The 13,975-nt window shown below is 35.6% G+C and overlaps 1 protein-coding gene across 5 annotated transcripts in view; it reads right to left on the reverse strand.

Annotated features, from left to right (window-relative positions):
• mon2 (MON2 homolog, regulator of endosome-to-Golgi trafficking) overlaps positions 1 to 13,404 on the reverse strand; it is a 38,249-nt gene extending 24,845 nt beyond the window's left edge. For 4 of the 5 annotated variants that reach the window (XM_051884993.1, XM_051884992.1, XM_051884991.1 and 1 more), the window contains exons 1-7: positions 12,967 to 13,403; positions 4,956 to 5,019; positions 4,743 to 4,870; positions 4,496 to 4,627; positions 2,707 to 2,836; positions 2,498 to 2,595; positions 1 to 40 (exon numbers count right to left, since the gene is read on the reverse strand). The exon at positions 1 to 40 is cut by the window's left edge and continues 86 nt beyond it. In XM_051884993.1, the coding sequence (XP_051740953.1) occupies positions 1 to 40; positions 2,498 to 2,595; positions 2,707 to 2,836; positions 4,496 to 4,627; positions 4,743 to 4,870; positions 4,956 to 5,019; positions 12,967 to 13,086 (712 nt within the window). In that variant the 5' untranslated portion in view covers positions 13,087 to 13,403. Of the gene's footprint in view, positions 41 to 2,497; positions 2,596 to 2,706; positions 2,837 to 4,495; positions 4,628 to 4,742; positions 4,871 to 4,955; positions 5,020 to 12,966 lie in introns of all 5 variants that reach the window. The other variant, XM_051884994.1, reaches the window with a different exon arrangement.
• Between the last annotated feature and the right edge of the window lie 571 nt (positions 13,405 to 13,975).

Genomic DNA, 13,975 nt, shown 5'->3' on the forward strand with positions numbered 1-13,975 from the left:
ACCAGTAGGGGGCGTCGGCGTTCACCAACTGACACAAGTCCTGCAGAAAGGGACATTTATATGTATGGAAAGCTCAAAAACAATTGCGAGTCCTTTCATTATAAGCAAAAAAATATGAACACATTGTCAGAGGTTCACTGCACAGCGTAAACAGCTCCAGTGATTATATCGGGAGTTTTCGCAAGAGTGCAGTGATTATAATGGCAGTGATCTTTGCTCACTTTTTGTATATAATATATATTTTTCATGCTGCTAACTACACATTGCAAAGTTTCTAGATTGACAGCCATTTTTAATACTTGTGTTTGGGTCATTTTGAACTGAAGAGGATTTCTTTTTCCTGAAAATGCTGTTTAACGTTATGGCTCATTACTCTATATTATCACCAAATACTGGATTCAATCTTTTTGTCAGCTTATTTTCTTTCAATTAGCACAGGATTTGTATTTCTCTTTGGATCTGATTGATCGTAGGCCTCATTTATCTGAGCTTATGCTCAATTTGTGACCAAAAAAAGCATTATTTGTGGGTAATTTTGGCAATATTGCTTTAATGTTTAACCACGAAGTTTGTTTTGAAATGCTTTTATCTTGTACAAAATGGCACAAAGTCACACTTGTGGTGTTCCCGGTCAAAAATGACCGGTTTACAAAAAAAAATAGCTTATAAATCTCTTGTTACGCAATATTATCACCAAATGTTGAATTCAAGCTTTTTGTCAATTGTTTTCTTTCAATTAGCACAGATTTTGAATGTATTTTTTTTAAATGACTGATTGTAGGCCTCACTGATCTGAATTTGCATTGTTCAAAAATGACTGCCCATTGAAAATGAATGGGGGAGACTGAAAATAAGAGAAACGTTTAGTGTTCAGGAACATGTTCATCAAGTTCATGTTCACATATTTACATGTACACAAACAATACTAGAGTATTACAGGCCTTCTTTTTCACAGAGATGAGCTTTATGCTTGAATATGCACATTTTTTTTCCATATTTTTTTGATTATTGACAAATTTATCCACAAATAATGTCTTTTTCAGTCAAAAACTGAGGTGCATAAGCTCAAATAAATGAGGCCTATGATCAATCAGATTCAAAAATAAATACCATTTAAAGACCATTTACAGCCAATAGAGGCGCTTATTAACAGTAATAGCGACACCTATCGTCCGATCTCCATGAATGTTGGCATGCTTCTTTAGAGCCATATGCTGCATGTGCTCACCTATTTTCGTAAAGTTCAGAGTTTTCGTTTAGGGTTTATAGGCTTTTGTGAGCACTTGACCATGCCCCTTTTCTAAATGACCCTATTATAGCTACCCAAAGGGTAAAGTTTAACTTTTTTTTTTGATAATAATTGACCTAGAGAGTCCAGAGAATTGTACTGCTCTGGTTTGGTTCCGATTGGGCAAAAAAACCTAAGACTAGTTCGCAAAAGTAGGTTTTTTTCATAATTCACGAATATTTAACAAACGATTCGATTGACAGCGGCGGTCCTAGAGGCAAAGTTGCTCAGAATGAGGAGTTCTGCCACGTGGTATAAATGTCATGGGCGTGTGCAAAAAAAAAAAAATCACTCATTACCCAATTCTTTATGCCCCCGGTGGTCTAGGGCCATGAGTCAAAAAGGCCCAGCGAGTTTCGTTACGATTGACCTCTGTTAACCTTGTCTTATAGCTGCTCAAAATTCATTGGCCGATGGCGGACATGTTTTTCAAGATACATCAACGTCCTCATAGGCAATCATGGCACCTCGGACAAAGACAATGCATACCAATTTTCAAGTCGATCGAACTAACGGTGAAGTAGTTATAGCCATTTTCATGCGTTTTTCCATGTTATAGCGCCACCAAGTGGCCAGTCGCCGCGCCCTTTGTCACGCGACCACAGAATTAGCTCTTACATAGGTGTGCTGAGTTTGCTGAAAATATCTTATTCCATTCACGAGTTATAGCCATTTTAGTAATAGTGTCTCCACCCACTTGGAACATTCCCATTGGGCCAAAAACCTAGGACTAGTTCCAAAGCAGGTTTTTCAAAAAATCTAAAATACCCGAAAATTTAGACGAGTGAATCTGATGCATGCATTTTGTTCATCTTGAGTGGATCCAAGGATTCCAACGATATAAGACACTTGAGCCTACGCCTAAAGGTTCAGGAGTTATGAGCCATTTCGTACTTCTCACCACTGTAGCACAGTCATTTTTGACCAGGAACACAAAAGGTGTTACAGGGTTAAATGAGCGATTGACAGTAATAATCATAGCAATGGAAGGAACAAAACAACCTGATACTGTGTGTAAAATGATCTGTGCATGAAGTCTTGGGGTGTAAATGCAAAATAATTTCTGTAATGTGTTTATTGTCAGTACTGTGTGTGTGGATGGCGGTGTTCATCCGCCTCCACTGAAAGCTATTTCTGACCCTGGAGAAACCCTGGAGTGTTTTGTTAAACCCCTAGCCACTGATGGACTGTAATAGAAAGATGCTGCACCTGGAACAACATGTATGCGTCTTTAGCGCTGGGTCTCAGCGTGCTGACAGAGCGCCGGTTACTGTTGCCCTGGACAGCAGGCGGTTCTTCCGTCAGACCTGCGGTGAACGGATAGAAAATATATATATAAAGAAGCAGGCAGCAGGGGTCTGGATACAGGAGGAGATGCAATTCAAACATTCTCACAGGCCATAAAAACTCTCCTTCACCTTTGAATTTCTCGTCTTCCGCCACCATCCTCTCAAACACCACGGTCACGACCTGTCTGACGGTGGCGGCCGCTGTGTTGTTGGTGATGTTGTCTTTAGTGAAGTGCAGCCGGAAACACAGAACGATCGCCTGAGATGAAGCACAAAACAGCATTGCTGAAGACTGTGAGGGGTTTCGGGGGTTTCGGTTACACTTGTTGAATAAAATACATTTATGTCCTTTCTAGAGGTGTAAAAGGGTCTTATTTGTGTAGGACTTTCCTCCTGACATGCATTAATAGGACCTACTTAGAATTAAACAGGCTGTTTTTGCTACTGTACCTCTGAAACTTCAATATGTAAATCAGAATTCCCACTGCTTTTGAATTTCCATAATTTTTACATGAACTCTATTGTCATTTGTGATAGCCATTTTAAAAATCATTTTAAGAGATAAACACACACAAACAGCAATTTATTATTTTAAATTTGTCACAATGAATAAAATATTTATTAATTACTTAATTTTCTCTCTCTCTATACTGTACCCACACACACACACACACACACACGCATATGTGGGTCATTGATGAATAAGGTTTTTAAAAGTGTAAAAAAACATAATGGAGATGTAATTAATTTTGAAGTTTTATTAAGTGTTAACGATGAGATTATGTGGTTTTTATAATCAATTAACACTGCTTTTGCCATTTATTACAAAATTTGTCACCAAAAAAGTCATTTGGTTTAACCAAAACTTCGGTTTTACTGAATGACACTTTTGACCGAAAGATATTTTCAAACAATGCTAACAGACTGATATCTAGCTAGCTAGCAAAAGGAAAATCAAACATTTTATATTTAATAAAAGTTTTTAAAATATTACAACATTTTCCATGTTTTATAGCGGTTGTACCGAATGACCTGATGTTTCGGGACATGCGTATAATCAAATGAAAACATGAATTTTTCAAATAGTTAAAAGAGAGTTAGTTACTTTGCTTCATGACCATGTGGTCCTTTCCAGGTGTCTGAATGACGTCACATCCTGTCACATGATATTGACCGCATGACCTTTTATATTGGTTACTCCAAATGACATCAATGAAATCCATTTTTCCGGACATTCTTTCTCATAACAAAGCAACGACTTCTGCACATAATTTTAACACCATTTTGCACTATGTTGATATATGATGTTATAAAATCATGCCAGAATAAAAAATATATACATTTATTACATTTAAGATATTTTAATCACAAATGAAATGGCTGTATTGGCCTTTGGACGGTTAAACCGAATGACCTTTTGACACTTCAAAATCTTTAAAATACCTTTATATGTAGAAAAATATAATTAAAACCTTTTGGATTCAATAAAAGAGATCTAGTTGTACTACCTTACATACTTTGGATGTCATATCTTTGTTTTTTATTATTATTAAGGCCTTTGGACATAAAAATGACCCGTCACGTCATTGACCCAATTATATATATATATATATATATATATATAGTTTGTTACTATTTTCCTTTTGATTTTTGGCCAAGTCATTACACATTAATCATTACATGGCGCCGATACATATATCCCCAGAAAAAGTAATAAATTAATGTCACAACAATTTAATTATATTTTCCTTTTGATTTTTGGGCAAAATATTACACAGACATGTTTTCATGAGTTTCCCCAGTGACTTTCTTCAATCTTACTACAAAAAAAAGCACAAAAAGTCCTGTTTTGCACAAAGCGAGCCCTTTTCTAAGCATCAGTTTGAGTGTGTGTGGTCGGTTTCGTGGCGTACAGTACCTTGGACAGGACTTCATCATGTACGATGGTGTTGGTGGTGAGCAGCACCAGAACCGTCTGCAGCAGTTTGAGCTCCTCCAGTCCGTTCTCCATCAGCTGCCACAGCATGTTAATGATGTTCCCCGCCGCCGCCTGCAAACACACTCATTAACTCATCTAAACGAGCCATTGATCCGCCAGTCTCACCGCTGTCATTACTCTGAAACTGTGGCGTTAAACAAATGTGTAAGTGTGTGTGTTTTCTGACCTCGGACACGACTTCATGTGACATGAGTCTCTGAATGGCGGCGAGACACAGCTGGGTGATTTTGGGTTCTTTGGTTCCGCAGCCCATGAGGAACGGCTGGACCACTTCAGAACTGTTCTCCTTCAGCGCTGATGACACAGGAAACAGGAAATCAACACAACAGCCACATGGGTCACTGATAACACACACTACTTCAACATCACATGCTCTTACCTGCCAGGATGTCCGTGTTTCTAGCAGCAATGGTTTTGATCTTCACAATGCCAGACTCTGCGGCCTAAAGACAGACAACAAACTCACGTGAGATTCTTTATAGGAAAATATGGAAAGAAACGTGACGTACTGTTAACGCTATCAGTCTCTACATCAGTGTCGACTCCGGTTTGAACAATGTAAGGCTGAACACCGTTACTGACAATCCTCATTTTGGCTGCGTGAGATTCTCCAGCTTTGTTGTTGTTGAGCAACTGAAGCGTGAGCTGTTAAAGCTCTGCCCTCTTCTGGAAAGGGGGCCGGGAGCAGCAGCTCATTTGCATTTAAAGGGACACACACAAAAACGGCGTGTTTTTGCTCACACCCAAATAGGGGCAAATTTGACAAGCTATAATAAATGATCTGTGGGGGATTTTGAGCTGAAACTTCACAGACACATTGTGGGGACACCAGAGACTGATATTACATCTTGTAAAAAGGGCATCCCTTTTAAATAATTTTCTATAAACATACACATATATATATATATATATATATATATATATATATATATATATTTCGGATTAGGGTCCAATTCTCACTATTACCTAACTATTAATTACGACTTTTGCCTCAAACTCCTAATTACTGCTTAATAATAGTTAGTAAGGTAGTTGTCAAGTTTAGGTATTGGGTAGGATTAAGGGATGTAGAATAAGGTCATGCAGAATAAGGCATTAATTATGTGCTTTATAAGTACTAATAAACAGCCAATATCCTAGTAATATGCATGTTAATAAGCAACAATTTAATAATGAGAATTGGACCTGAAACTAAAGTGTTACCAATATATATTTAATCAGAAACGTGTCACATGTGCTGTGAATGCCATTTCATGTTGACTTCAAACCAAAAGCGTTTCAGAAATCAAAATCAAACATGCTTTCGGACGTGAACATTGAAAGAAAACAGCTCTGAACCCCTTCAACGAAACAGTTTTTGTGAGTCTTAGAGAATTCAGAAGCATGGTGTGGAAATATGAAGTGTTTCAGAGTGAACGTGTCAGTGTCGAGCAGTGCTGCCCACTGAGTTTTACCGGCCACAATGAGTCCTTTCTCCCAGAACAGCAGGGAAACACTTCGCAAACACACTACGCTATCTGTTCGGCTGGCTGATTCCATCACGGCCTCTCTCCATTTCTCCTTGTCACATCTGATCATCGGTCTCTCTCGACTCCTCACGCACTCTGGAGAGATCCACGGGCTGTTAAAGACGCCTACAGTAACACACACACACAGCTGTCTGTCTTCTCTGGAGGGGACGTGTTTGACAGATCTGTGTTTGGTGTCCTCATCTGATGAGGTGAAGCGTATGATGGTTTCTTGGCTCAAGGTGAGAAAAGCAATGTCTGATGTTTCACAACAGATCTCGGATCTGAACGCTTTGATTTCAGACAGTTGTTTACCAGTTTATCCGTCATCAAAAACAGGAATGATTAAATCCGAATGCAAAAAGGCCAAACATTTTCACCAACCGTTATTTCTTATTTGATGAAAATAAACTCAAAGATGCTATATTCTACATTTTTGTAGTATTGATTTTAGGGCTGACAAATCAATTAATAGCGATTAATCGCATCTAACATAAAAGTTTGTGTTTACATAATAAATATATCTACACAAATATATTATTACATTTATTTATATTATATATGTCTGTGTGTGTATACATTTACACACACACACACACACATGTATTTATACATATATACATATATTAGTGCTGTCAAATTGATTAATCGCATCTAACATAAAAGTTTACATAATATGTGTTTGTATATGTAAGCAATAAGGTACGAGAGGCTGTGCTGTATCGTGAATAAGTCACGGCTGATGGGCGTTGTTAGGCATGATGCAAAGCGGAGTAACCCCTTCAGCCGTGACTTATTCACGATACAGCACTAGCCTCGAGTACCTTATTGCTTTCATAAAACGGTTACCACACAATACAAATATTAAAGCCAAAAATACCTATCAATGCAACTTTCATGAAGTAAACTTTCAATAAAATCCTTCCTTCCGCCGGAAAAATAGTCCCTGACCGTGAACAGCAACAGAAGTTACATTATTACGCCATTAGATGGCAGCAAAGACTGTCTTTATGAGTGTGTCAGTCAGTATCGAAGACTTTTATATTGAAAAGACTGAATTGTTGTGAACACGGAACAAGACGCAACTGACAAATGCTTTGACTAGCGCTGTCAGTCACGGGAAAACCCCTTAACTGTTAAAAGGACAAGATAATACATCGGACATTTAAAACGATTTTTTATTATGAACATAGGACTGATCTGAAGGAAAATGCTAAATCTGAATGCAGGTAAAAAAACTTGCTCAATCGATCTCTTTCTCACAATATTCTTTTACATAATGCAGTAAGCTTCAATGAACAATATTAACTGAGAACAAACAGTTTACGTAGCTAACAGTGGTTGCTAAGGGTGTTGTGTTGTGATACACAGAACCGTTGGATGAAGCGGTCATAGCCGTGTTTTATCGTGAATCAAACACAGCTATTGACACAAAGCTATTGACACAGCTATCAGAATCAAGGACAGGAACTAACTGTTTTATAAATATTATTACATTTATATATATATATTATATATATATATATGTCTGTGTGTATATATATTTACACACAAGTATTTATACATGTGTGTGTGTATGTATATATATATATATATATATATATATATATATATTAGTGCTGTCAAATCGATTAATCGCATCTAACAAAAGTTTGTATACATAATATATGTCATTTGAAATATTAACAAAAACTATAATGGTATCTCATTTATACTAAAATAACTCTGGTATAGATTATTCGGTAACACTTTATTTTAGGGTCTTTTAACTAGTTGCTTATTAGTATGGATATTACTAGAATATTGGCTATTTATTAGTACTTTTTAAGCACATATTAATGCCTTATTCTGCATGACCTTATTCTACATTCTTAATCCTACCCAATACCTAAACTTAAAAACTACTTTATTAACTATTAATAAGCAGTAAATTAGGAGTTTATTGATGGAAAAGTCATAGTTACTAGTTTATATGTGTTCCCTATTCTAAAGTGTTACCGATTATTCTATGTATTTTCCATATGCAAATGACCTCATTTATGACTGGATAACCTCCTTCGCATCTGAAATGAGCAACAACGCCCTAAGCACTAGGTTGTTGAATATTGAAGAGGTGATGAGAATGAAACACAGATGATCTAATTAATAAATGGTTCAATAAAAAATACTAGAAACAAACAATTTTTGTGACGTTCGTTCCATTAGCGATATTCTTTCTCAAACTTCAAAATAGAGGTGTTTGTGAAACACACTGTTAATTATAGTCATAAATGGGCAGGAAAGTTTGGTGATATGAACTTATTTCATGATGACCTCTAAAGCTTCAATATGATTGATGATAGTGTTTCACATGGTGCTTAGAATAAAATCAGTTGAACCCAAAGGCAAGCTGCGGGTTAAAGTACTGCTTTTAGCTTGATCTTTCACTGTACCATCATATCTTTAAATGTTTCATCTGAGCGACGGGAAGCTTGTTTGACCTCTTGACCCCTGTTGTTGCTTGGTAACAGTTGGTAACGGTGACTCCTAAATTAAAGAGCAGCAGGTTCACAGAGATTTGAGTTAATCTTCAAAAACCACAGGAACTTTACCACTGAAAAACTTCTGAACACAACAACAGTGCTGTGGTGACACTACGGTACAGTAATGATAGCAATGCTAATCTCATGATATATACCATGGTACTGAATGATTACCATACTCATATACTATAAAATATAGTATTTACATGAATATCATGGTACATGTTAAGACAATGGTACTTTTTCATAAGTTACAAAAGTAATGTCCAAAACATTTTAAAATCTACAAAATACAATTGACCCTTCGCAAAGACCTGCCCCCCTTAGTTACTGTTGCTTTGTCCGACAAGCCATGGCGCTGTCACGCCACACAGAGTGAAAAATACATCGCGGAGCAAAGAGGACACTGACAACACCTCGACAGACAAGACAGAGCAGGTTACTTATGATATTAAACAAAGTCCCAGCTTTCAAATTGTGTAATTTTTTAAGAAATTGGAACAATAAAAAACGTTTTGTGGCTCTTTAATGTGTCATGACAGGTTGCTGTAGCGCTTTAGCTCAAACGGCTCGTGAACCGATCATCTCTTCCTACTAGTTAATTCATAGCATCAAATAAACATGAATGAACATCATAAGGAATGTTGATTCAAACGCGGAAAGACGTCAGTACACACCATTTTTCAAGTTCAAGTCCACCGAGGTTAATCTTCTAACTCCGGACTGCTTTGTCGGACAAAATGGCGGATTCGGCGTTATGACTGGTTAGATCGCTTGTCAATCAAACTCCCGGCGAAGGGTCAATTCAGTAACACTTTACTTAAAGAAATATATATAATGCATTATGAAAGTAATTTTAATGCATTAATTATGCATCTTATAATGCATTATATGATCTCATGAATAACTGTAACCCCAGCACAGTTATAATACTTGATTATAATGTTACACCATTAATGCATTAAAATACATGACAAACAACCAGTTTCAGATGTAACAACGAATCTGCAATTATAATGCATTTTAACTTTGGTTATAATTATTTATGAAAAGATGTAATGCATTATAAATAAAGGCTTTTAAGTAATTAAACATTCCTATGAATGGTAATAAATTAATAGTAAATTAAACTAATTAAATTCTTACTAAACATAAATGCATTGAAATACAGGGGATTCTGTTAACATGATGTTTATATAAAAAAAAAAATTAAAAAAAACTGTCCTCTATGTGCATTTTAGTACGTTAATGTTTAATGATTAGTTCACTTCTGAATGAAAATTTCCTGATAATTTACTCACCCCCATGTCATCCAAGATGTTCATGTCTTTCTTTCTTCAGTTGAAAAGAAATAAAGGTTTCTGAGGAAAACATTCCAGGATTTTTCTCCATATAGTGGACTTCACTGGGGTTCAACGGGTTGAAGGTCCAAATGTCAGTTTCAGTGCAGCTTCAAAGAGCTCTACATGATCCCAGACGAGGAATAAGAGTCTTATCTAGAGAAACCATCGGCCATTTTCTAAAAAAAAATAAAAACTATATACTTTTTAACCACAAATGCTCATCCTGCACTGCTCTGTGATGCTCCACGCATTACGTAATCACGTTGGAAAGGTCACGCGTGACGTAGGCGGAAGTACCGATCCAGTGTTTACAAAGTGAACGTGCAAAGACTAAGTCAAACGGCCTTTACAAAAAAAAAAAAGGTAAAACAACGATGTCGGACAATTTTGAAGTTGGAGGAGAAAATCACATGTTTTTTGCGGTACTTCCGCCTACGCGTGACGCATCACAGAACAGTGCAAGACGAGCATTTGTGGTTAAAAAGTATATACATTTTATTGTTTTTATTGAAAATGTCCGATGGTTTCTCTAGATAAGACTCTTATTCCTCGTCTGGGATCATGTAGAGCTCTTTGAAGCTGCACTGAAACTGACATTTGGACCTTCAACCCGTTGAACCCCAGTGAAGTCCACTATATGGAGAAAAATCCTAGAATGTTTTCCTCAAAAACCTTTTCGACTGAAGAAAGAAAGACATAAACATCTTGGATGACATGGGGGTGAGTAAATTATCAGGAAATTTTAATTCTAAACTGAACTAATCCTTTAAGTAAGTGACTTTGCTTTTTAATGACAATGGACTGTGAAAATGAAAACATTTTCCTTAAAAATGAAATCAATACCACTATGGAAAACAGCTCTAAATCACACAATTCACAGCTATAAAACATTTTATCTGAGGCTAAACACATTGAGCCTCATTCATTCTTTAACAAATTACATCTATTTGAGAAGCAAAATATAGATAGTTCTTGAATAAAGACCTTGAATTTAAGTGTATTTCTAAATTTTGTTTTAATCATAAAACCTCTGAAGTATTTCCTATTTTCGAACAGCCATTTTATAAAGTGACACGTGTAAAATTAAGGAAGTTTCTCCTTATCTCTCACTCATCAGTCAGCATTCTCTCGAAACACTGATGAAATACAGTTGTGTTTCTCTCCCAGTGAATGAAATCCACAGTTTTCTCTGGTAAACAAATTAATTTAACACTGCCAATAGAGAGGCCAGCAAAACCACGAAACCGTGTTCCTCTAGTCTACGCCCTCAGAGTCAAACAAGTCAAAGACTCTTTCTTTCAGTCCAACAGTTTGTCTTTCAGACTGGGACGGATATTGAGCAGTTCAGCGATGTCTTTCACCTTCAAAACAAGAAGTTTGGTGTCTAACATCCGCTTACAGGTAAGAGGAAAGTGTGGCGTAAACTGCCGTCCACAGCATGACTCTAGTCTACGCAGAGCATTAGTTACACACTTCAACACGTCATCAGATTAAACCTGGATCATGAATACAGTCGTCCGAGGGAGAGACGGATGATATTCAGCTGTTTAAAGTGAACTACAGTAAAATACAGAGACTCAGAGTATCTGGGAAAACCTCACAGAGTATAATAGTGCGTTCAAGTCCTCCGGGGAAGGTCGTATATACGATAAGGTTGAAAAAAGAAAAATTAATAATACACCAGCAATAGACCTAGTTATGTTGTGTTTGAGCCATTCAGAAAAACACACACACACACACACATTCATTGATCGAGTTTCATCTGATCAGGACATCAGATACCTGATAAATCAGTGACTTATGACCTTTGCCTGCCTGTCAATCTGCTCTCAGATGATTGACAGCTGCTTTATGACACTTTGAATGTATAGTAACAATGACATCACAGCAGGGTGAGTCACACAGATTGAAGGAGTGTCTAATAAACACATTATTATTACAATAAACTGAAAGCAAAAAAACAAAAAAAACAACAACACTCAAATATGCTGCACCAATCTGACTTCTGGTCTGGTGCTTGTCGTCGTCACAAACGGCTTAAAACTATTTTTATTGGAGCAGAGAAAATATGCTGACCAATTCCTAATTGGATAATTTTATTTTAATTACAAGTTTATTTATTCATTATATATTAAGATAAATTATATATTAATTATTTGTATAATTTTTTATTTGTGTTTATTGGCCAATTTCTATCTAATTTTCCTTCTTTTTTATCTAAAATAAATTTTATTTAATAATATTTAATTGATATTTTATTGCATTTGCTTAATTATACCATTATATATTAAGATAAATTATATATTAATTATTTGTATATTATTTACATGCGTAGAGGAAAGATATAGCCCAATTTCAATCCAATTTTCTTTAAATTTTTGTATCTAAATGAATTTTATTTAATAGTATTTAATTGACATTTTATTGCATTTGCTTAATCATACCATTATATTTTAAGATAAATTATATATTAATTATTTGTATAATTTTTACATGTGTAGAGAAAATATATTGGCCAATATCTATTTAATTTTCATTTAATTTTGTTTTTCTAAAAGGAATTTAATCATGTTTATTTGAAATTTTATTGTATTTACTATTATATATTAAGATATACTATATAATAATTATATATATATATATATATATTATACATGTGTAGAGAAAATATACTGGCCAATATCTATTTAATTTTCATTTAATTTTGTTTTTCTAAAATGAATTTTATTCAATAATACTTAATTGACATTTCATTGAATTTGTTTAATTATACCATTACATATTAAGATATATTACACATAAATTATTTGTATTTTTACATGTGCACATATGTACATACAGTTGAGTCAAGCTAATAACTGTCAATGTACAGGAACCATAACGTACACATTATATATGGACGTACACACAGCTACACGTATGCATACAGATCCAGATGAACCAATAGATGTAACTGCATTACATAAGCATATACACAGATATATATTATATATCCACACATTAACATCTATATGTACCTCTTTGACTGGAGGGAATTTCTTCTTGCACTCCATGGACAGAGAGCGCAGATCCGCCTGCATGTTCTCCACGAGTTTCTTCACCGCTTCAGGGCTGCTGGTCGACATCTTCACACTCATTCAACACCAATTCAACTCTAATTAATGATTAATAACTCAATTAAACCGACCGGGATGTTTCGGCTCCAGCGCGAGACACATAAATAACCCTCGGTGCCGCACACACATCAATAAATGTGTCTGACTTCAGCCGCGAACGCGCCTGTGTGTCGCACACATGATCATAATCATGCTGATCGTTATGATCGAGATGCTCTTTATGACATTTATGATCTATATGTGCGCTTCTCGCCTGAGTTTCATGATTTTTTCTTCATTTCATGGATCCCATAATGCCTGTGCGGAAAATGACACGTCACGTCAGGCGTCACTTCCGTAAACACTGACCGGATCCGCAGCGAGGGAGGGGCTGTGGCGCCCCCGCGAGGCGCTCAGGAGAGCTGCAATGATTTCTCTCTCTTGATTTCATAAAACAAAACATTTTAAAGTATTTTTAAAGTCCGTTGCTGTTGTTTACCTCAAGAATTATACTTTCATAAAAACATTTAAATGCACGTAAATAATTATTTTTACATTATTTACCTACTTTATCATTTATATTTTATCCTATTGCAGCCTCTACACGTTGTTTTTGCTCCTTAGAGATTTAGATTTTGAGAAAAAATGTACAGAAATGTGATTGCATTGTAATCTAGGGTTGTAATATTCTCATCAGAGAGATTACATTTAGATTTATTCGTTTAGCACATACTTTTATCCAAAGTACAACTAAACAAGGGGTTAATACAAGAAATCTCACATTAACATAAAATTAACAAAAACATTTAAGCTTATGTTGCAACTACGTAAATGCAACAGTAAATTTATTTATTTTTACCTGCTTTATTGTTGATATTTTATTATATTTAAGCACTAAATACTATGTCTTTGCTCCTTAGAGCTCCTTATT

This window comes from Ctenopharyngodon idella, chromosome 24 (genome assembly GCF_019924925.1).
Source record: "Ctenopharyngodon idella isolate HZGC_01 chromosome 24, HZGC01, whole genome shotgun sequence".
Classification (NCBI taxonomy): domain Eukaryota; kingdom Metazoa; phylum Chordata; class Actinopteri; order Cypriniformes; family Xenocyprididae; genus Ctenopharyngodon; species Ctenopharyngodon idella.